General features: G+C 35.6%; 1 protein-coding gene across 1 annotated transcript in view; it reads left to right on the top strand.

Moving 5' to 3' along the window:
* LOC138691398 (uncharacterized) overlaps positions 1 to 15,296 on the top strand; it is a 35,128-nt gene extending 19,832 nt beyond the window's left edge. The window contains exon 3 of the mRNA XM_069813310.1: positions 15,223 to 15,296. Within this exon, the coding sequence (XP_069669411.1) occupies positions 15,223 to 15,296 (74 nt within the window). The remainder of the gene's footprint in view (positions 1 to 15,222) is intronic.
* Positions 15,297 to 24,591: the final 9,295 nt, after the last annotated feature.

Raw genomic sequence — 24,591 nt, 5'->3', positions numbered from 1 at the left:
TCAAGAAATAAATTGTTTATGCTTTCTTTTCTTTGAACGAGATGGCAGTACGGAAATTTCACAAAATCTTGCTAGCGTAGCACACACAACAACTTGTACAGCCGCATGATAGCCATTGAACCTTCCAGCAGTTTTGTTCCTATTTCACTGCAGTGTGACGTCATTGATGTCCACTGGTCCGGTGAGATTCGGAATACGCTGTATGCAACTTCAAGATTGTGCTGGCAGTCCAGCAAAACAAAGAACCAGCATTGCCGTAGGGCAGCCAGCCAGGCAGTCACCCACCCTCTTTTGTACATGGTAACAGTACTAAAAACCTTTCTCTAGCAATTCTTCCCTTTTATGATCCTTCACAGGGATGAAATTCGTTTCCACATCCCAGTATTGTCAGTCATGTGCTAATGAACATATGTGAATATTGAGCAAGTATTATTTGTTTAGTGCTATTAAGTGCATAAACTGAGCTACAGTGAAAAACTTAAAGTGAAAGCCAAACGTCCAACAAGGGCAAATCTCAATTCAGAGACCAAAATTAAAACATGCACCAGGCATTTTAGCTAATTTTTTAAATAAAATATTCCTTGGTTATATGGATGCAACCATATTATAACAAGTGTTTCTATTATCCTTGTCTTTTGTTCGCAAATGTAAAACCATGTTCTAATACCTCAGATAATGACAATATTTACAAAGCAAATAAACGGAATAAAACATCACATAATCAGATTTCATGCTTAAAAGTCCTCACAGTTTTTAGTAAAAAAGGAAAAGACTGGATTATCTTTAGGCTAAGGAGTCAATATAAGCTTGTTTACTGAAAAACAAAGCAACTGTTAGAGAAAATGGAAAAATTATCTAATCAATGCAGTGCTTTTAGGGTCGCAGGACATTTAATTTAGATGTCACAACATGGGTTCTTGTTCTACAAATCAAGGAAATTACGTCGAACTTCTAAAAGTGTTAGTTTTTAATGATTTGGAGTTACGTCATTATTTGAAATTCTGTACTGTAGTCCGTGGTTCTCCTGATTTTAAGAATGACTCATTGATTCACTTAAATCAGAGATTCTGACCATTCAAATTAAAAATAAATGTCACATTCTAATTTTGTTGCACTGATTCTTAACGAAACTTCTGATATTACAATGAAATGTCAAATGGCATCAATCCCGGTACTTCGTTATGTCTCTAAGGATGGAAGTGTTCAATGGTGACTGCCTATCATTCTCCCAATTCTCTCTATCAACATGTTGTGAGATAATAAATAAATGATTTTGCTTGCGAGTCAAAATTAGTTGCCCAAACTTTCGATGGTGCCTCAGTGATGGCAATAGTCTCCTACAGATTTTGATGACAAAGGAAGTTGCAATTCATGTTTCCTGTATTAATATGCTGAATTATGTTAGACCTCTCACCATGAGACATGCTAAATTCACAGCTACATAATTTGCATTGAGCATAGAAGTTTGTTTTCCTCTTCCAATGAAGTTCCATTCTTTTCCATACTCACTGCTAAATGTAGGCCACACTTGCTTATGGAGATAGCCGCAAAAACAATTTGCAACTCAAAATAAATTGCAAATAAGCTCAACATTTTTAAAGATTCTTTATCACATTTATATACCAGCTCCACCTTCTAATGCACAATAGCTTCTGACTACTACTAACAACCTGTTCTCATACAGCTTTCTCACATATTGGACATTATGAAAATTTATTGCTAGATGGCAGGATCACTGCCAGTCAGCATAACTAACTTCTGCATTACAGAAAAAGATTTGTAAGTTAGTAAAATACATTTATGTAATATAGAACAAACAGGCATCCTGACAACTTTTTTCAACCGGAACAAAAAGGAAAAATAGGGGACAATCACGTATATATGGAAATCCTAGCAACTTTAACCTAACTGCAAAGTGAAAGTAAAATAATTCCATGGCGAATTCTCGGACTAATCTTGCCACATACCATCTTGCTATCACCAATTTCAACAATACTAATTTAATCTTTGATATGCCATCATAAAATAACAGAGTGTACAAATCCCATGTTGTATGACATAATAATAATAATAATAATAATAATAATAATAATAATAATAATAATAATAATAATAATAGTTTTATTTTCCCTGGCAGAGTTAAGGCCATCAGGCCTTTTCTTCCACTCAACCAGGATCAAATCACATACAGAAAAATACATACCGGTATACAAATATGAACTTAAAAATAATAATAAACATAATTAAGTAGAAAAGAGAGATTGAATACATATACACAATCAGTATTAACTTTGAAATAACAATAATAAAAAAATATATATGTAATAAAAAAAAGAGACTGAATACATAATCACAAACAGAAAAATACATTCTAGTATACAAGTATTAAGTTAAAAGAAAAAAAAAGAATTAGTACATATGAATATAATCTCACAGCTAAAGGAATAGTACAACTAGTATGATCAGCACAGCATGTGTTACATTGAGACAATGACAATTACCTAGATATTAGTGTTAATGGAAAAATAAAGTAATGACTGTGTAAAATAATAATAATAATAATAATAATAATAATAATAATAATAATAATAATAATAAATAAAAATTATACCTAAAAACTAGTTCTGTGCAATTAAAATATTTCTAAACAACCTAATTTTAAACAACTGGGGACTAAGACTACCCCTGATTTCCAGCGGCAGCGAATTCCATGAGCGGGCCATGGCTATTGAGAAAGAACTTGAGTACAGAGATGTCTGATGATGTGGTATTGATAGCAATAGATTGTGCTGTGAACATGTATTACGATTATGATGTGAAGCTAGGAGAGTAAACCGAGAGGCAAGGTAGTTGGGTGTGGAATCATGTATAATTCGATATAGCAGGCAAAGAGAATGTACTAATCGTCGATCTTGCAAGCGGAGCCAGGAGAGTCGTAGAAAATATTCCGATATATGATCATGTCGGCGGATATTGAAAATAAATCGGACGCAGACATTATGCACACGTTGAAGTTTTTGAGAAAGTTCAGCACTTAGGTCACTATATAAAACATCACAATAGTCAAAGTGAGGCATTACAAGGGTCTGTACTAGAATTTGTTTTAGTTTAGTAGGAAGGAAATTTTTCAGGCGTTTCAAAGAATGCATGATAGAGAAAACTTTTCTACAGATATATCTGATTTGCGTATTCCAGTTCATATTAGAGTCGAAATAGATGCCGAGGTTTTTTATAGTGGCACTGAAAGGAATTATTTTGTTGCTGAGAGAGACAGGCTGAAGGTGTTCATAGTAATAGAGGATAAAAGCCTTTGCTGTCCCAAGAGAATGGCTTGGGTTTTATCTGGATTGATATTTAGCCCAAATTTTCTTGCCCAATTATTAATTGACAAAAGATCGTCATTGAGGCTCGACAAACGTTCATTAAGAGTATCAGGCCGAGAGTGTATATATACTTGAAGGTCGTCCGCATACAAATGATATCGGCAGTGCTCCAGAACTGAAGAAATGTCATTAACAGGGAACGGATTTATATGGACTAAAAATATATGAAATATGTAAATATATATGTAGTTATTTTTACCAAAATATGGAATTAAATATGGATTTTTACCAAAATATGGAATTAAATATGGACTTAAAATTATAAAAAAATGACTATGTACGTTAAATATTGGTACATTTTAATCAAACTAAACAAAAAATATAATGGACGTACCTTATCTTCCAATGTAGTTTCAACAAAACACAATTTTTATTGTCTGTTACCATAACAATAGGTTACAAACATTTCTTTCAAGTGCTGAAAAGTGAATCTTCTTCTATTGTCTCTGAGGATAGATTTATACTGACTAAAAGAGCGTTCGACGTCACAAGAAGTAACTGGTACATAATTCAATTTCACAATGTCTGCTGGGGATAAGTCCAAGTTAATCTTCACTGTTGATTCACCACTCATCACAGCAACAACCTTTTGTAGTTCTTCATATCCAGGGTTTTTTGAAAGTACAGTGTCCACCTTAGCTCTTACTGCATCTGCAACTTTACCTCTACCACGATTCAGTTGTTCCACAGTACTATTTATAATTTCAAAACTTTCAGATAGTGAAAGGTGCCTATTTTGGAGACTTTTGAGCGTTTTTATGATGCATGAAAATGTATGCTGAATGTGAGCTAAGTCATTCTTCACACTTATGTCACAGGTAACTGTTTTCGCAGTATCAATTGAGACTGCATCTTCAGAGTCCAATGCAAGGAGAACATTGTTAATAGAGTCTATATGTTCGGCATAATATTCAACTGCTTCTAGCCATGTACCCCATCTAGTTAAAATTGGCTTTGGTGGCAATGGAATTTCAGGGTACATTTCTTTCAACACGTTAACTCTACTGGGAGCTTTGAGAAATACTTTTTTCACTGATGAAATCAACAAATCTACTTTAGGGAAATTGTCTCTGACCACTTCTGCCACACGATGAAATGCATGCGCCACACAAGTAAAATGAGTCAATTTAGGATATACAACAGATAATGCTTGTCCAGCTTTGACCATATAAGGGGCAGCATCGCTAATAAAGAATAACACATTATCGTACATAATACCCTTTGGCCACAGGATACCCATAGCTTCGTTGAACAGTTTAACTATAGTTTTGTTATTGCACTTTTCTAGAACATCACAATGTAAAAGAATTCGTTCAGAATATTGTTCACTTAACAAACCGATAACTACATTACCAACAAGTCTACCTTCTTTGTCGGGAGTCTCATCAATGGAAACCCAAATTGAACTATCTTTAATTTCATCTCTTATCTTCTGTATTGTCTCATCGTAGATGGATGGAGCATACGTCTTCCTAAGTGTTGACTCATCCGGGATTGTATGTTGAGTATATTTTTCAAGGAATTCCCTGAAGACCTTATTCTTTAGTTTGTAGAGAGGAATATCAGCAGAGATGAGAGAACGGCACAGGTCGATGTTAAACTCAGATCTTACATTCGATGTTGTTGGTTGTGTTAAAAACAATTGTCTCTGCTTGGAATTTAGTTGTTTGTTGGCCTGATGTTTACTAGTTGTAATGTGTTGTTGCACCAGGAACTTTTGTGTAGATGATACTGCACACTGACACAAATTACAAAATAATATTTTATTGTCAGTTGATAAACCATCTTCTTTAAATTCTGAAATGTAACTTGTTAGTTTTGATTTTAAATTGACTGAATGACGTACTTTTGGCATATTTACCGTCTTTATAGTATGATTTACAAAACTGAACCTATGTGTACTCTGACTGGCATTTAACTGTTGAGCTGCACAACTGAAGTCTGTTAAAAATTTTAAATTAAATTAATACAGTTTTGTAACTTACTTTCCCATTGTTGATAGGACTGCTAATTTTCAAATAACTCTGATGTTAAAGGGATTACTGAACATGTGTTTAAATCTCTATTGTTGAAATGTATTTTTAAAAGTTAATGGAATTTTGTTTTGTTTTATTGTTAAACCTAATATAATATGGACTGTTTTATATGAAATATGGAAAATATATGGAAATTAACGAAAATATGTACTAAACTCTAAAATATGGAAAAATATGGAAAATAAAAGTAGGATTTTTCAACCCTACACATTGTGAAACATAAAGATAATGCAAAATATAAATTATATTAGCTTTATAAGTAAATATGTATTTACATATAAATCCTTTCCCTGGTCATTAATATATAGAGTGAAAAGCAAAGGACCTAGTACAGACCCCTGAGGGACACCTGCTCTCACGTGTCGCCAAGAAGAAGAACGATTATCATGATATACATATTGCTGGCGGTCGCGAAGATAGGAGTCCATCCATGTGACTGCAATCTCAGAAAGATGCATTTGTCTTAGCTTTGAAATCAATATGTCAATGTCGACAGTGTCAAAAGCTCGGCTGAAGTCAATTAGTGTCAATACAGTAATTTCACGTCTGTCTATAGCTTCACGAATGTCTTCAGAGATCTTGAGTAGAGCAGTAGTCGTACTATGGCTATTTCTAAAACCTGATTGACATAGGAGAAATCAACTGTGCTGTGAGACATGCACTATGTTGGAAGGTATCTACAAAGAGTTATTATTAATGATATGGTTTGGTTAGATGTAATAAAAGTTCATTTATTATCGTTAAGCAATAACGACCTTTTTATAAAATATAAAAGGAGCTATAGCCATGGGGTGTGGAATTAGGGCCATCTTTTGATTGGTTACAAAAGTTGTGCTTGGGACAAAGGATCACAAAACATTTGAGCAGGAAAAAAGATTATAAGAAAATAGATCCTGTTAACGCTAATTTATCATAATGAGAACTACGATTTATAAAAAAAATGTTGCAGTTATGACGTGTGGGCTATTTGCTGTGCAACTAAATTTCGTTTCTGAAAACAATGTAAAGTTATTTGAACTTTTTTATTTTCAGGAATATTAATATATATATATATATATATATATATATATATATATGTACTATATATAAGATGGCATTAAACACTTGGTCGATATACAGAGTGAATCAAAAGTCTGGAACCATATAAATACCTTCCATATGCTTGATTTTCGATTACTATAGGTGTTACCAGTATTTGTAAGACCAAATGCTCTACCAGTGACACATTCGATTCTAGCCTTCAGCTATCTGAAAAGCCGCCATTCTGGATGCAACTTTGAAATTTTAAGTGGAAAAGGGGTCATGTAGGTACTCAAAATCATATGAAATTTTCTGAGAAAAACAATGGTGCAATCCGTTTTGAGATATTTCTAATCGTTTTCAAGTTATTTAAAGATAACTGTAATAATGACACAAACATTAGTTACTGCATCTACAGATATTTTGTAACATGGTACAGTACTAAGGAGGCTTTGGGAAAGGTGTTTTTATGCAATTCTGGTAATTAACTTTTCCTGCTTTACTGTTTGGTTAACCTGTGACAGTTTCAACGCATTGTTGTGTTTATTTGAAGCTTTCATATAGCAAATTTCTTGATTTCGTGATGATATTATCGAAAGAGGAAAGAATTGATATTCTTCATTCTGGTAGGTTAAGCCACAGAAATGTTGCAGCAGACTGGACGAACAGTTCCCTGGACATTGGACTGGTCGATGTGGACCAATAGAATGGCCGGCCAGGTCTCCAGATTTAACACATCTTGATTTTTTCTTTTGGGGTTACATAAAGAGCTTGGTAGGATGAAGAGAAAATTGAGAATGTGGAACATTTAAAGAACCGTATCATTGAAACCTGTGCTAAAGTCACCACGGAAATGCTACAAAATGTTCTATCCACATTTAAATTTTCTCTTCTTTTCTATAAAATTCGAAAAACAAACAATAATAAAGAACAACATAGACATAGTGAATAAAATAAAAGACAAACATATCCCACACAATACAACATTAGAAACTTTCCACATATCTAACATATACACAAACGTACCCATAAAAGAGACACTACAGATACTAGAACAAATGCTCAAAAATAACACACCACAAGAACACATTAAAGAAATCATCCACACCACAGACATCATCACAAAACAAAACTACTTCACATACAATAACAAATATTACACACAAACCGAAGGCCTATCCATGGGATCACCCATTTCCAGCATACTAACAGAAATATTCTTACACCACATAGAAAAGACATACATACTAAACAAAGGCAACAACAAACACGCAGACAACATCATATATTGGCACAGATACGTAGATGACATACTAATACTATACAAAGGAAACAAAAGACAGATCCAAAACCTACATCAACACATAAACAAAATATACCCAAAGCTACACTACACATTAGAAATTGAAAAAACAAATCCATAAATTTTCTAGACATCACAATAACAAAAGAAGACGACAAACACACATTCAAAGTAGGCCTATACAGAAAACCCACAACAACAACAACAACACACATACACAACACATCCAACCACCCCACACAACACAAACAAGCTGCATTTCGAACAATGGTACACAGACTACTCAACATACCAATGAACCAACAAGATTACAACGAAGAGCTAAACACAATCAAATACATAGCACAAGAAAACTGATACAACCCTAACATAATAGACAACATAATACGTTAAGACAAAACATAATCACAAAAAACATAAGAATACAACACAAACACAAGAACACGAAAAATACATCACACTAACATACGAAAACAAAAACACACATAACATTGCAACCTCATTCAAGAAATTAAATTACAACATCGCATACAGAACAAATTACCTGCAGACTTACTAAAGGCTTTACCAACAACCAAAAATGTATTTAAAAATAGGCTTAAGGACTTTACTAATAGACGGTAATTATACACAGTATTTAAAGGGTGTAAATTATATTTTTTTTATTGAAGTGTTGTATCAGTGAAGAATTATGTTGTGTCAGTGAAGTATGTTGTGTCAGTGGAGTGTGTTGTGTCAGTGAAGTGTGTTGTGTAAGTGAAACGTGTTCCTGTCATTGAAGCTTTATAGCTTACAGTGGCAGTGCAAAGTATTTGAACAGTGAAATGTTTTTGAAGTGTTAGTGAAATCAGGATAGAATCAGTGAAATGTGTCGTAGTTCCAGTGCAGTGAGTGAGTTGACAGCGAAATGAGTTGAAAGGTACTTGCGCAGATATGAACATATCATACTCGTGTGTTTTAGTTCGAACTTAGGTTTAAGATACAAATTAGATTTATTTTAAATGTTATTTTAAGTGATCGTGCTTCATTTAATTTAGGATATTCCCTGTTGTTGTTATTGTTATTATTATTATTATTTTATTATAAATTATTGTTAGTATTAATTATTAGTATTATTATTAATTGTAATTTTAATTAATAAGTTTATTATTGTCATTATTGAGTGTAATTAGTTACCACTGCCACCGGGTATATACCCATTGCAGTGTGAATAAATACATACCTACATACATACATACAACATAAACAAACAAATACAACCACACAGGCATATACAAACTCAAATGTAACACCTGCAACAACTTCTACATAGGACAGACAGGCAGATCATTTCAAACACGTTACAAAGAACACATCACAGCCATAACAAAATTACAAAACACCTCCACATATGCAGAACACATCACAAATGCTAACCACACCCACAGAGACATCAACATAGACATGGAAATACTGCACATCCAACCGAAAAGCCAGAAACTAAACACACTAGAACAATATGAAATATACAGACACACAAAACACACCCCAACGAAATTCTCAACACACAACTCAACTTCAAAACACACTCTCTTTGACTCTACAGTATACCACAGGAACACACCCTCACAGGAAACAGAACAAGTGGCGCCAAGGCCAACAACGATCAGTTCTGAAGATGACCCATAAATAGGTCGAAACATGTTAACGAGGTATGTTCAAATTTAACACAGGAAAGTCTTACCATACATATTCCGAAGTGATACAGTATTAAAAGTTGTGTAATTAAGATGTATTAAATTTGTTTTCTGACCATAGGAATAATTACAATTTTTTTTTTAAAGATATCGTTAGATAGCTTACAAAATAGGTTATTAAGATACTATAATTCAGTGCAGCTCTGAAAATTCTGTTTAAAGAAATTCGAAAATTTATTAAAAAAAACGCTATTACATAAAATCGAATACTTCAATTCACGTAAAAAAAATAAATTACAATTTACTGAGCATTTTCATTAGGCTGTCAAATTTTCATAATGGGATCTTCAAAAATAAGGAAGTTATAAATTAAAAGAATTCACCGTGTAAAGGGTGATCTATGCCGCTGCGCCATGTGCCATGCGCCATCACTGCTGCTGGTCACTGCGAGAAGCGTTTCCGCGTTGACGACCGGTGCGCATCACATGTCTGATTTCAACTAGTTTTGGTACATCTGATGAAGCAGAATAGGGTTTTATTGCTAACTTTCCATTAACTGGAACCACGCAGTGAACACTTCTTGTTCCGGAAACAGTTTTAAGGCCGGTAAATCTCTGAGGATTTAGATTTTGTAATTACTTCATGTTTCTCAATGGATGTGAATGACACAATGATTCCCTGTATATTGCATTTTGACCAATCATATAGTCCTTTAGGAGTTGAAATTAGAGTTCCTGGCTTTTGCAGCGAGTCACTTGATTGTACCCCTTACACTGTCACTGGGCCCTTTACCGTGACTAGTTCCAAAGAAATGCCACTCCGCAGGTATTTGAAAATCGTGTTCATGATTGAGTAGATTAACGGAGCTTTTTCGTTCTTGTATTCACTAGCTGCTCCATTACTGAAATATATTTTAGTATTTCAGTACGTGTGTATTTCAGATGTTCTATCATTTTCCTTTAAAAAACATGAACTGTTGCATTGTCGTGAACTAAGCATTCCGAAATTACTGAAAAACAAAGGTTCTCTAAATTACCACCAACTGAATTTCTGTAATATACTGTGAATGGGTGTATTGTTGCTTGAGAAGTACTCCAGTGATGACCTTGTGTAGCATCCTGAATAATGAAACTGTAATTCTCTGAAAAATCACCAATGATAATGAACTCACTGGGTTTTATTTCATTTTTCAGCTACTTAAATAATTTGCTTGGGACTTTGCAATGAAGTTGTGTACAGTATCTTGAATTTTTTAAGCCAACCAATGAAGTTATTAATGAAATTTACACAGTCACTTTTCACTAAAATCATATTGACCCTGTTAGTTGTCGTCCATTCCTTGTACTAAATTTCTACTAAATTTCTCTGTAACAATGACGTCAATATTTCTGATAGATACATTTATAGTTCCTTAAGTTCAGGAGCATATGCTTCTTCACTTGTTGAATTTCCCGCCTCCGTTTGTAAACATTCTTCTTCGCTTGTTGATTTGTCGACCTTACTTTCAATCCCAGCAACTTCACTAATTATTTTAATTTTTGAAATGTTATGGCAAAAGCATTTCAAATTGCATCACCTAACACTAAATACAGGATCTTTTTACACATGCTACTTGTCACTTTTCTTATACAGACTTGTGACGAATGTTTTAAAGTCCGAAAGTGTTGCAACACTACAGATGACTCCAACTTTTCGTCTTTAATTTAGGCATCTTGAACACTTACAACTTACAATGACAGAATAGATCAAAATCGCCGTCTAAACTGAAGGGAAAAAGTTACAATGACAGAACAGAACAAAATCACCCTCTAAACTGAAGGGAAAAAGTTGCGCTGAGATTATAATAGGAAAAAAACAAACTCTCATGTGAAATCTATTAGCGTACCATTGAACGGATGTTGCAACATCTGGCATTTGTCATATCGATTGCTAAGCACGCGTGTGGGTGTCTGGTATGAGCGCGTGACGTAATACACTACACGCGACTTTGATCCTTAATGGCAACATTTGCAATTCTGGTTTATTTAATATTTCCCAAAGTATTAGAGATCCCATCATAAAATTTTTGTAATAGATTAAGAGTTTGTTTATCTCACTGTAGAAAAAAGAGCATAGTAAAAAAAAAATATTCGATTTGAGAACATTAACATTTCTTTATTTTACTGTAAGTTTTAATACATGCTCGAAGTAAAAATCCATAATAACTCAGAAGAAAGTTTAAATATATAGAGTCATCATTGTAGTGGCACAATTTTTACGTTGATACAATGAAGCATGTCATTTTAATAATATTTTTTAACAGTAGTCTACATATCAACTCCCCGAATATTTCACCCTTCATTACTTTTCAACCATTGGTGAGATGAAGTTCATATTAGACCATTTAACTATTTATTATTATGACATTCATTTACTAGAATATTGAAAAAATCCAGAACTTGACGTTACAAATTTAAAAATTTTGTATGGAATGACCCTACTAGGATTTATTTAAAATCATCTGTCCTCAAGTGAGGTTGACCACTGGGGTCGGAAATTAACAAACATAGAAGATAAAGGGAAATGAAACGAGTAAAATACTTATTCGATTTGTACATTAAAACAAAAATTTGTGTGTTAACATATAAATGATAATGTAGAATTTGAAGAGAGGCCTTCAGAATTTCCATCACAATCTTCTGAATCTCATAAAAGGGAGTTTTAAAGGATTTAAGGATATTACATGCAAATTTTTGTAAACAACCCCTTGCTCCAAACAGTAAGCCTGTAACATCCCAGTTGTAAAGCGAAATGCCATATTTTTCACTGAGGTATGGAAGACAAGGTACAGTACATATTTAGCTCTCTTGTCATCATTTACTGTATCTGCAGTGCCTGATTCATGTCTCGTTCAAAACAAATCGTAGAGTCTAAGACCATAGTCGAACTTTCTTTAAATAGGATAATAGATTCGAAACTATTCCTTCATAATATGCACACACCTGAAAATAAAAGAGCTGAGTATGACGAGTTTCAGATTGTTTGAAAACCAGTTGCACCAGTACATTGCTTTTGTAGCTTAATTTACAGCTGTGTGATTGTAGTGGAGGTGAACTAGTCTATTTATTATTTCATATAATTAGCCTACAGTTACATTTATATACGTTTACTGTATATTACTTTTATTTCTTGAGTAACTGTTTGTCCACCCTGTTGAAGTTATGAGATAATCATGTACTGTGAAGTGATTCATACTTAAAGTAATGTAGTAAACTAACATTCCATGGGAACTAGAATTGTGATCTCAGGCATGTTTTATTCTGTGTATGATGCTGTTTGGATTTTGTCAGTTTAATAGCAGATCAATTTTATAAAAATGTGTGATTTTTTTACGCTTAGAAAATGTTTTAGTATGTAACTTTTGAGTGCAGTTTAGTATTTTCATGACTTTATTTTACTATTATGCAAATAATAAAGTACCCCTTTCATTTTGTGCTACAAAATACAAATATGGTATAATATAATGCACGTTTTTTTTATAATGATATTGCAAGAAACTTAACAAAAATGTAACATTAATTTCCTGTTACAATTGCTCTTTTCTGTACTAATTTGGAAATATGGATGCAATTTCACATTCATTTCTAGATAAATTCCATACAAGATTGCATTGTTACAAATTGGTGAGTAAAACCTTTAATTGATAAAGTGATATCGTATGTTTGATGCCACATTCTTGCTGGTTTTCCTGCAGCCTTATATTAAAGTACATGTACTTATTATTCTAAATATATGAAAAATATTATTATTTATATTTTGTGTGACAATTGGGACATTAACTGCTATTAACTGTGCTAAAGTAAATGTGATTAATATATTTAACATAAAAACTGGAGAATGTATGAACAACATGTATTTCTCTCCAATATTAAAGGCGAAATAATGGCAGCCTTCAAAACAAAAGAATAGTGAATTGCACAACATAGTTTAACCAACCACAGAAATTATAAATTCAAGGCATTTAGTTTTATCCATACTTTAAATTAAAAAATATGGAATATTACAGAACACACAGGATCAGTATTTTGTTGTTATATGCCAATAACCATAAAATTAATTATCACCTGTCAAAATGCACAAAAAATTAACTTTAAAATTGTATGGTTATGTCAAAGTTTACATGGATGACTCATAAATATATAAATAGATCCGTGGCACAACAGCCCATGGAGGGTCAAGATCATCAGTCGACTGCTGGCCTCACGTCTACATGCCTCAGCAAATGTGAACGATAATCAAAGCAATACTGGTATGAAGGTAACATGTGATTAGCACAATAATCCCCACCACAGCCATTACAGCTGGATTTCACTACGTGTTGTAGCTCCCCAAATTCAACATGCTGCTGAGTGTCACTGGTTCCTATACACTGGTCGAGATTTCATGAGAAAATTTGTTCTCTCCCCTGAGGACTGGAACCTGCTGTCATTTCGTATCACTAGGTCAAAGCATAATGCCTTATACCACGCAGATACAGTGCTGGACTTTCATAAACATTACATTGTTAAAATGTTCGTCTTATAGAGATGTCATTGACAACTTCAAAGTTTCTGCAAGTTGATCCTCTTGGTAAAATCGCAGTTTATAAAATAGCCAAGAAATTTCGTGAATCAGGTTTTGTGATCTTGTGATTAATTTGGCTACATAGGTATATTCTCATATAGATGCTGAACCTGACCAAGTGGTAATTACAACTCAGATCAGAGGCCACCTACCTACTCTGGAAAAAAAATAGCACCTACCAAAACTGGATCAGCAAAACGCAGAAAGGGAAAAACAGTTAAGAGAGCCATTCACAGTTCGTTTTGAAAGTCAAGTAGTCAAGGTAATGTAATGTTGTTCCATCTTGAATCTTGCATACACTACTTTTAACACTTAAATATAAATGACTGGTTAAGTGGCAAACTTACTAGTGTTAAATTATATAAGCACGTGTGGCTTACAGCTGTTTCGGTGTATCTTTCACACCATCCTCAGACCCTACTATCCCAGCGTCATCTCGACATCGCTGCGAAGATTGGATCCTGCAGGTGTCTTTGTTCAAAATACTTGTCTTGCAATATTAGATGACTACCGGTATCAATGTACTCTGCCCTTAACTACATAACAACCTAATGGCTGCAACACAGCCTTAATACACAAAGTGAAAAATTAATTTGATGACTGTGCGTTTCTTTCGTTGTTCACCCAATCAAGCAACTGCTGAAAAGACTTTATGAATGCATGAAAATACTGAAAAATGTTGCTAGTTTAAGTTTCCATTATGTTCTACAACAAATCAAGGTTTTCTTAATTCAGCACAGCCAAAAATGTTACTGAAAACATTTAAGTACAGTGGCGCACGATGAAGCTTGATGAAATGGAAAAATTTCAGCTTTACTATTGATTTTTGGGATAAAGTTTTCCAGTACAAAGAGGTATCAAATACAAGACCATTAAAAGAATTAGCCTACTGAGTTCGCACCATCAATGTTATGTCTTGCTTGGTGAAATTCAGAAGTGGTTTCGAAGTATTATCATTAAACCAAAATTAGTCACCACTGTGGTCTCATGGTAGCGCGTTTGCTCCCGAACCCAGCGGGCCAGGGTTCGATTCCCTGCTTGGGACGAGTTGCCTGGGTGAGGTTTTTTTCAGGGGTTTTCCCTCCTATGAATGAATATCAGGTAACTTTATCAGGTGTATGGAACCCCACTCATTCTCGTCACTTCCTTTCCCCCCCTCATCATTCTTTCTTTATCATTCTGGTTGTCTTCTTGGTTTTCAGATTGCGCCTGCAGCAGCCCTCCGAAGCTCCTGATGCTCTTGGCTGGCCTCTATGGATATGCCAAAGCATGGTAGTTGGTGACCCAGCAGCGGAACCCACTCTCCTCCCGATGGGAGGGGTGACCTACACCTCAGACCATTGGCCAGTCGGAAGGGATGGTGTACACCTCAGACCATTTAAGGGGGGAATGTGGGGGAGCTGTTGTGGTGGAATGGTACACGGACTTAGAGGGATGGTGGGACTGGTCGTTAGGGTGTGGGTGCAGTCATTGAGCTGCAACTCATCCCAGGGGCACACAATAGTCCTCAGGTCGCAGTACATAGACATGTTCCCCTCCCGGCCTCATAGAGAGAGAGAAAAAAAACAAAATTAGAAATAGAATAGAAATTTCAATAAATGTTGAAATTAGGGCTGCACTAAGACGGAGTGTTATCAGGGGCGTATTTTGCGGGCGGTAGCCCAAGGAAATTACAAAAGAAAAAATTTATAATATAACATAATGTAATAATTTTGTATTATTAGTTTTACCATAGTAATTAAAATTAAAGTAATTGTTAGATATATTTTGTGTAATGATAGGGTCAGCGGTAGCCCAAACCCTTTAACCAGTATACGCCACTGAGTGTTATGTGTTTTTATAATTTTAATTCCCTCAACACAATCATGTTAAAAATTTGAACGTGAAGACTACAAAGCACCAACTGCAGCTGCAGGTGTTTCAAACTTCATCTTCTACACCTTTATCTTAAACATGTGAAATCACTAATTGTATAGTTTCGATATTGAGTGTTTAATAATTATTTATATATTATCTGCTCATTATTTAACAATTAAGTGCAAAAAAAAATTGTAGAAACGAAAATCTGGTGGGTTTTATGACGTTAAATTTGGTGAGTTTTTGTGTATAGTGACTTCGCAAATTGGAGTTGGCGACACTGTCGAATAGGTGCAGGCGCAGTGTTGCCAACTGGACGGAAATTCCGTCAAAACTGACGGAATTTGAACGTAGTGGACGGGAAAAGAATGGCTTTGACGGGTGACGGATTTTCTGGCAGAAATTGCGATTTAAATAGCCTTTTAACTTATTTTTTAGCTGCTGTCGCTTTTAATTGTAAATTTTGGGGGAATTTACTTTTTTTTTTAAACAGCCCTGCCCGTACTGTACCATGTTAAGGAATCTCCTGTTTCAGATTTCCTCGTAATCTAGTCAAACGTTGACGAATTATTATTTTAATCAAGATTGGTAATCAAGTTGTGTTAAAATTGGCTTTTTATTTATATATAAATATATTCAGTGGGTCTTATTTACTTTTTTTTTTTTTTTTTTTTTTTTTTTGACGGATTCTGGCGGATTTCCAGGGGCCTGTTTCTAAAAAATACTAGTTTAGTAGTTCACCAGTTACTAGTTACCAGAGTATATTTCACCAGACCTAGTAAATTCTGTTTCTCAAACTATTTTACCAGTCTAGTAACTTGTGACAATTTTTCACTAGTCACATGATCTCTTTCACTAGTCAGCTGATTGAGTTCATTTGTTTATAGTCATTGGCAGGTATTGTTGAAGTTAGACAGCTCAGTTTTTTGTGTTTTTGTTTTGCTTTCTCTTTTCGGTTAAAATTCCATCAATTGAAAGCAAATTAACTATACTCAATATGATTAATGAATCAAAGGATATAGGCTACTATTCGGTGCTTTTTCAAGCACAATAATAAAAAATTATAAAGTAAACGAATGGACAAAAAATGTTGTAATGTGTGAGGCTGTGGAACTGATACCTCAGAACAAAGATTATGCTTACGTTAGGGACACTTACTGGCCCAACATTAAGAAAGCAACTTTGAGTATCAATTCAAGTTCACAGTATCATCACAATCTAGTATATACAGTCACGAAGCTTGAGTTGTGAGGGTGCTATGAACAATAGATTGACCCAGTGCTATTTCGCATTGTATGTAATGAGGCGATATTAGCGATCCTAGTGGTTAGCAACTATCTATGGATGCATATTTAGCTTCGTGACTGTATATACTAGACTGTGGTATCATAATATAAACATATTATGTAGTTAGTGGGTCTACTGCCGACATGAATGCCACTTATAACTTAATGAAAAATTCGCTATTTTTTTTTCAGTTTTACATTTGATCTATTCATAAATTAGTGTCGTTTTATATTTAATTTGTAGGCTAAAGTTGACAATGTCACAAGAACTGGCAGTGGAGGAGGGAAACCAGCAAAATTCACTGCAGTTGATGAATTGGTATTAGATTATTAGGAAAATATTCTGCATGTGTTGTTGGTCTAGGACAGAGAGACCTGATGACATTGGAAAATAATCAACATCCCAATTTGTAGAGTATTTGAAGCTTTGCTGATAATGCATGACTTCTATTATATGTCTTGTTATGGCAGGTTCCACTATATTTAAAAACTTTCCAAGCTTTTCAAAACTCAAATTACGTTTATTTAACGATCCTTGCAACTGCAGAGGTTATATCAGTATCGCCGGTGTGCCGGAATTTTGTCCCGCAGATGTTCTTTTACATGCCAGTAAATCTACTGACATGAACCTGTCGCATTTAAACACACTTAAATGCCATCAACCTAGCTCGGGATCGAACCCACAATCTCGAGTACAGAAGGCCAGCGCTATACCAAATATGCTACCGAGGCTGTCTCCAAGCTTTTCAGCACTTTACCTAAACTGTTCATTATATTTAAATAAATGCTCCCGTAAAGGAATAATAATTGTTCTTTCTCGATATAGTTTTAGCTCTTCTCACAAAACTTCATCACTTCAGTCAGAATCACTAAACCACATGTATTAAAAAAATAAATACAATATTTTGTTTTAATTATCTGAGAAAGGTTGTCACTGGTAACTGATAATATAGGGAACAACTGGATAATATCCACGGCAGACCAATATCGATAGTCGACGCTACTCGCTGGGCACTAGTCACCGGGCCGTACCTAGCCGCATAAAACAAAATATAGGGTAAGGTTGCCATCAATGGACCACATAACTTCTTTATGGAATTTAAGAAAAACTATTGAGTCAAATATTATGATTTTAAATTTCATAAATTCCTGGTATGAAGTACTATCAACTGTATAATAATCAATATCGGAATACAACTTCGAAAAAAACAATAAACGATTTTAATTTTTCGCCTAGCGGTCCATTCATGGAGACCTAGCTCCACCAATGGACCAGTTGGGTTCTATGAATGGACCATCGGGTTTCATGGAAACATTTCATCCTAAACACACTCTGACTCATGTATATAACAAAATGTTTGACATTTGGTTTATTTTAAATGATACAGATGGTTAGATAAACAAATACAGTCATACCCAATGCAACTGAATTTTTAAAAAGTTCAAAGATGAATAAACCTGCATGTGTTCAGAAATATGGGTTATAAAATTACTGGTTTCACATCTCACAGTGGTAAACAACATGTTGTCACTGTAACTTTAATCATGTAGCAGGCAGTAAATCAATTCTATTTTTACCTTTATATCTTGGACAGTTTTTCTAAATACAATTCAAACAAAAATATTTTTTACAATATTTTCACGTTTGTACAGTTTTTTAAATGCAATTCAGACAAAAATATTTTTTCACATTCTTTTTCACTCCTGCACAGTTTTCATGTACCCACTGCCTGCATGTCATGCACTGGATCATGTCCTCCACTGACCGACTTTGACATATTTCACAATACCAGTCATTATTGGTACTCCGACGAACTTTCTTATCTTCATTTGAAGGATATGTTAATTTTTTTCTTTTCAAACCTGTTGATGATTTGCTTAACTGCTGCTTGTACGGAGAACTTGTCAGGACGAGAGCTTTTTGCGTGCCTTTCTTTCCTCTTGTGCTTGCAACAATAGTAGCTGCTTTTGGCAAAGGAGATAATTCAACGAGAGGAACGACCAAATTATAATTAGGCCTAGGTCTACTTGTCGGACTACAAGAGTCAGTGAAATTGTTGTCCTTCCCTGGACCTTCGTTTGCGTTTATCTGCGTTGCTGCTCCTCCAGCTGATTAATTTCCTGTTGCTTCTGCTCCTGGCACTTTCTCACACATCGGATTGATTGCTGCTGTATTTGTTGATGCTGCTTCTCCTACAGTCGATGTCTTCTGTGTTGATGTCGTTGCTTCTACTGCTGGAATTTTCTCTGTGATTGAACTGGTCGCTACTGTGGTTCTTGATGCTGTTGTTTTTGTTCCTGTTGATGTATCTTTTGCTACTGGCACTTCCTCGACCACTGGACTGGAATGCAGTACAGTTGAAGTAGAAAAATGATGATCTTTGAAGACATCTCTGTCTACAGGCCACACTCCAGCACGGGCAAAACCATTAATTGCTGTCCCAACAGTAGCTGCTCTACCATATGCCTTCCCAAATAATTCAGCCACCTGAAATTGGGTTACCGCTCGTCCTGGATGTAACCTCAACCATTTCTCCATTTCATCAATGTAGTAACAGCTTAATGGCTTAAAGAAAGAGACGTCTAAGGGTTGGAGTCTGTGTGTTGTATGGCCTGAAAGGGAAAGTAGTACAACCCCACACTGTCGAGCAAGATCCAGTGCTTCAGGATTTTTAGTGTGTGTTGTATGACCATCCAAGAGAAGTAGTACTTTATGGTCATTCGATGGTTTTACAGTGTCTATAAGATGATGTAAATATTTTATAAACAACGCTTTGTTTATGTAGCCACTATCTGGGTTGAATGCAAACACTGTTCCCGGTGGTGCTCCATCCATTAGTTCATCCTTAGCTCGGGTACGCTTGAATATCAGCATCGGTGGAATATATTGGCCAGCAGCACTGGCACAACAGACAGCAGTAGTAGTCATACCTCTTTCTCCGCTTGCAATGGACCCGACTTGTTGTTTTCCTTTCTTGGCTATTACTTTTCTGGTCCTCTTCTGCACCGTGAAAAGGCCCGTTTCGTCCACATTAAAAATCCTTGTGGCGTCCAATTTATTTTGTTCAACGACTTTTGTTAAAATGTCGAAAAATTCGCCAACTCTTTCTCTATCGAAACCACTTGCACGGGCAATGGAAGTAGCTTCTGGTTGTCTTAAAGAAAGATTTGTATGCCTCTTCATGAAATTGTAATACCACTTTTTGCCCGCGATTTTTTTCTGTCGGTTGAATCTGTGTGGTATGTTATTTTTTTCGGCAACTGCGAACGCTAGTTTTCTCAAGTCCTTCGGAGTGATGCCGAACATACATTCTTCTAACTGAAGTACATGCTGGCATATTTCCTCCTCCACGGCGGGTGGTAAATCACTTACGCTTCCCGTTATTTTTTTACTTTCTAGCGCGAACCAATTTCTCCTATCCAAATGGCGTTTCAGAGTAGCTTTGGGGACTGAATACTGTTTGGCTGCAGCATTTAAGCCCAAATCACCGTTCCCGACAGCAGCAAGAGCTCGTTCCATACTTTCTTCTTCCCATTGCCCATATTTAATCCCTTTGGGCATCTTGAATTCTGTAATGTAGTAGTAATAATAATAATAATAATAATAATAATAATAATAATAATAATAATAATAATAATAACATATTTCACTCGTTTGGGATGAATGAGATGCAGCATCTACAGTGCAGGTCAAGGAGCCGGCTGACCAGACCTGTCGCACCGTCCCAGGAACGGATGAAATGAAATAATTAATGAAATTCATGACGCAATAATGGAGAAAACGGTGGCTGAAATGTTTGACTGGGGAAAACGGGAGAACCTCGCGAGAAACCTGGCCCTGACTACGGATTCATGTACCATGAGTGCTCGAGACGCGAGCTCGGAACCCCAGCGGTAAAAGGTGTGCGTTCTAACCACTCGGCCACTGAGTGGACCACAACAAAATATATTTGTGTCTAATTATTAGTTAATAAGCTATATAAGTGAAGATAAAGCTCAAATATACATGTTGTTCATTTATATTAAGGCGTGCCCATGGATGGACCAGTGGTCCATTCATGGAATCACTCAGTGGTCCAATGGTGGAAACAGTGCACGTTTTTACTCTCCGCTTGTGTATGGCAAAGCTGAAAATTCAACAACGTATCTAAATATATCAATGCAAAGCAGATAAATCACACTTACCAATGATGTAAGTAGAGCGCTATAAAAACGTGTATCTTCTTGTCGTATGAACTTTAAAATTATGCTCGACACAATATCACAATGTTGAAATAACTTTACGAACACAGCACGTGCGTCTGAACTCTTCTAGAACCTCGTAACTAACATGGCAGCTTCTTTGTAAACGGAAGTACTAAATAAACTCATCAGATCGCAGCAATTATCAGAAGGACAAAAGTTACAGAAGTGGTCCATCCATGGCGCTGGTCCAATGATGGCAACCTTACCCTAATCGAAATGGTGGTAGTCAAATTCGCGACTATATTCTTAAATAATTCACCCCATTAGTCAAGTTCAAGGTTTTATGTAGTACAACGGCGGTTTTTTGAATGCATTAAATGAAAATGAAGATGTAGTAACATCATAAACTAGGTTATCAGAAGGAAAGTAAAATGAAAAAAAGGTGTGTTTCACGGAATACAGTAGCGTGCAAATTAATCCGAACAACGTAATTACTTATGCAAAAACACTCAAACGGGATAAAAAAAAAAGGATCTAAGACATACCTCAGTAATCTATGTGGCCTCCCTTGTTCCTAATAACAGCTCTGAGACGATTTGGCATGGATTCCACTAATTTCCCACAAATATTCTTCATTTCTTCATCGCGAAACCATACACCGATGAGGGAAGAAATCATCTTCTCCTTTGTAGAACAAACCATTTTTTGCATTCTTCTTTTGCAAATTGACCACAAGTTCTCAATGGGGTTGATGTCGGGGGAGTGCCTGAATATTCTTCTTGTTGAAGAATTCTGTAGTTTTTCGAGACGTATGGCATGGTGCCAGGTCTTGTTGGAACACACCTCTGCCATCCGGAAATGATTTTTGCAGCTGGGGTACGATTCTGGTTTCCAATAAGTGAATATATTTGTCAGAATTCATCATTCCCTTGATAGGTATTAATGGTCCAGGCCCTTCATGTGTAAAACAACCCCAAAACATTACTTTAGGGGAGTATTTGGGTGCTTGTTGGAGATGAGCTGCTGTTACTTTTTCGGATCCTTACCATACTTAAGAAACACGGTGGCCGTGGACCTCGAAATGAGACTCATCGGAAAAAAGTACATTCTTCCAGTCATTCACTATCCAGTGTTGATGTAATTTTGCCCACATTAAGCGTTTTTTGCACCTAACAGGGGTTAGCAGTTGCTTCTTAATAGGCTTACGAGCCCTTCGTCCAGCTTCCAAAAGCCTACGCCGCACTGTTGTGACGTGAATATTCGCCCCAGTGGTAGCCATTAACTCGCGGATTAAGTCGACAGCAGTTAGTCTAGGATTTAATTTACTTTTCCTGACAATTAAACGATCATCTGCAGGTGAAGTCTTCCTTTTCCGGCCACAGTTTCCTTTTTTCTGGGGTGTGATGGATCCAGTCTCCCTGTATCGTTTTATGATCGAATTAACAGTAACCAAACCGATGTGACATTCTGCAGCAATTTGCCTCTGTGTCATAGAAGAATGCTCTGCTAATGTTATGATTTTAGACAGTTTTCGTGGATTTGTATCCATTTGTGAAGACGACAGAATGTACACAGGATTGCAGTATTAAGTCTTCAACACAACTGAAATGCTTATAACTACAAAACGACAGGCAAAATGTCACATATTATAAAAAAAATAATGACAGACCTTCAACAATGGAATTACACGTACTACAGATGTCAATTAAAGCGGTATGAGCAGCTGTGAGGCCAACAATGACAGAAAATGTAAAAATATGTCGTGTTCGGATTAATTTCCACGCTACTGTACCATTAAAATGACGGAAAGTAAATTTCTGGTTAATGTTCGCCAAAGCGTAAAGTACGTAATTATGACGGCGTTGCTGTTTTATTTCTGGCTTAGAGAAAAACACCTAGCCTTTTACGAAAAAAAATTTTAGGGACCATGATATTATTCACCGCTTTCATTATAGGCATATTATTCTTTTATCAGTATTACGAATCAAGAACTGTCATATTATATAATTTTAACTATTACATGGACGAATGAAATCAAATTTTATGTTACAATTAAAAAGTTTCGTCAAATACATGAAAATGATAACATTTATATTACATAATATATAAATCAGCTTCATGTTAAAATCTCCTGTCACTTCCCTATCCCTAAACTAACCTAACCAAAGCTAAGCTAAGCTAAGCCAACCTAACCTAACCAAAGCTAACCTAAGCTAACCTAACCAAAGCTAAGCTAAGCTAAGCTAACCGAACCAAAGCTAACCTAACCTAACCTAACCAAAGCTAACCTAAGCTAAACTAACCTAACCAAAGCTAACCTAACCTAACCTAACCAAAGCTAACCTAACCTAACCTAACCAAAGCTAAGCTAAGCTAACCTAACCAAAGCTAAGCTAAGCTAACCTAACCAAAGCTAACCTAACCAAAGCTAACCTAGGCTTACCTAACCTAACCAAAGCTAACCTAACGTAACCTAACCTAACCTAAACTTTATAAATGCAAGGTCTGTAACCGGAGCAAGAAGGGATCTCAATCATTTAATCTGCAATATACACGCGAAAATAAATTCAAGCAAGGATCACGCTCCCACTGCACGAGAGGTCCGCGCATGCGCTACAGCAAAACTGTTTCTGTCCCGAGCCTCTCATCTAAGGCACTCGTCATAATTTACTCGCAATATTTACGCAAATACACATTGTAGCTAACACTGGTGCTATCTCTCAGTAATGTTCAGAACGAAGGAAGCAGAGAGAGAGAGAGAGAGAGAGAGAGAGAAATTTCTCCCGCCAACTACGCCACACACCAACGTCATGTTCTTATGTCGATGACATTATGTATTTAGTTAAATTTAGTGGTAAACGTAACGGCACGGTTCAAAGCGACCGTGGTAATTCTCCAGTATAGCGTAATATAGAAATCACCAGTCTTTAGATTCTTGTAGGAATATTCCTGTTGAATACTAGTATAATCAACTAGATTAGCATTTTGAGAAACAGAATCACTTATGAACTGATGAAATCTACCAATATTACTAGTCTGTAAACTGGTAACTAGTACTTTACCCTTGTAGTTTCTAGAAACACAGACTTGTAAAATAAACTAATATTACTACTATACAGACTAGTATTACTAGTTCATGAGTTTTGAGAAACAGGCCCCAAGTGTTAGACTGACGGCAGAGCGGGTAGAAGAGAAAGTGACGTTACTTCCTCTAGTTCAGTGGTTCGTCGCCGTGTGGCGCTA

This window comes from Periplaneta americana, chromosome 16 (assembly GCF_040183065.1).
Source record: "Periplaneta americana isolate PAMFEO1 chromosome 16, P.americana_PAMFEO1_priV1, whole genome shotgun sequence".
In the NCBI taxonomy this organism is placed as follows: domain Eukaryota; kingdom Metazoa; phylum Arthropoda; class Insecta; order Blattodea; family Blattidae; genus Periplaneta; species Periplaneta americana.
The sequence above is the reverse complement of the archived record's forward strand: the minus strand, read 5'-3'. Positions and strand labels throughout refer to the sequence as shown.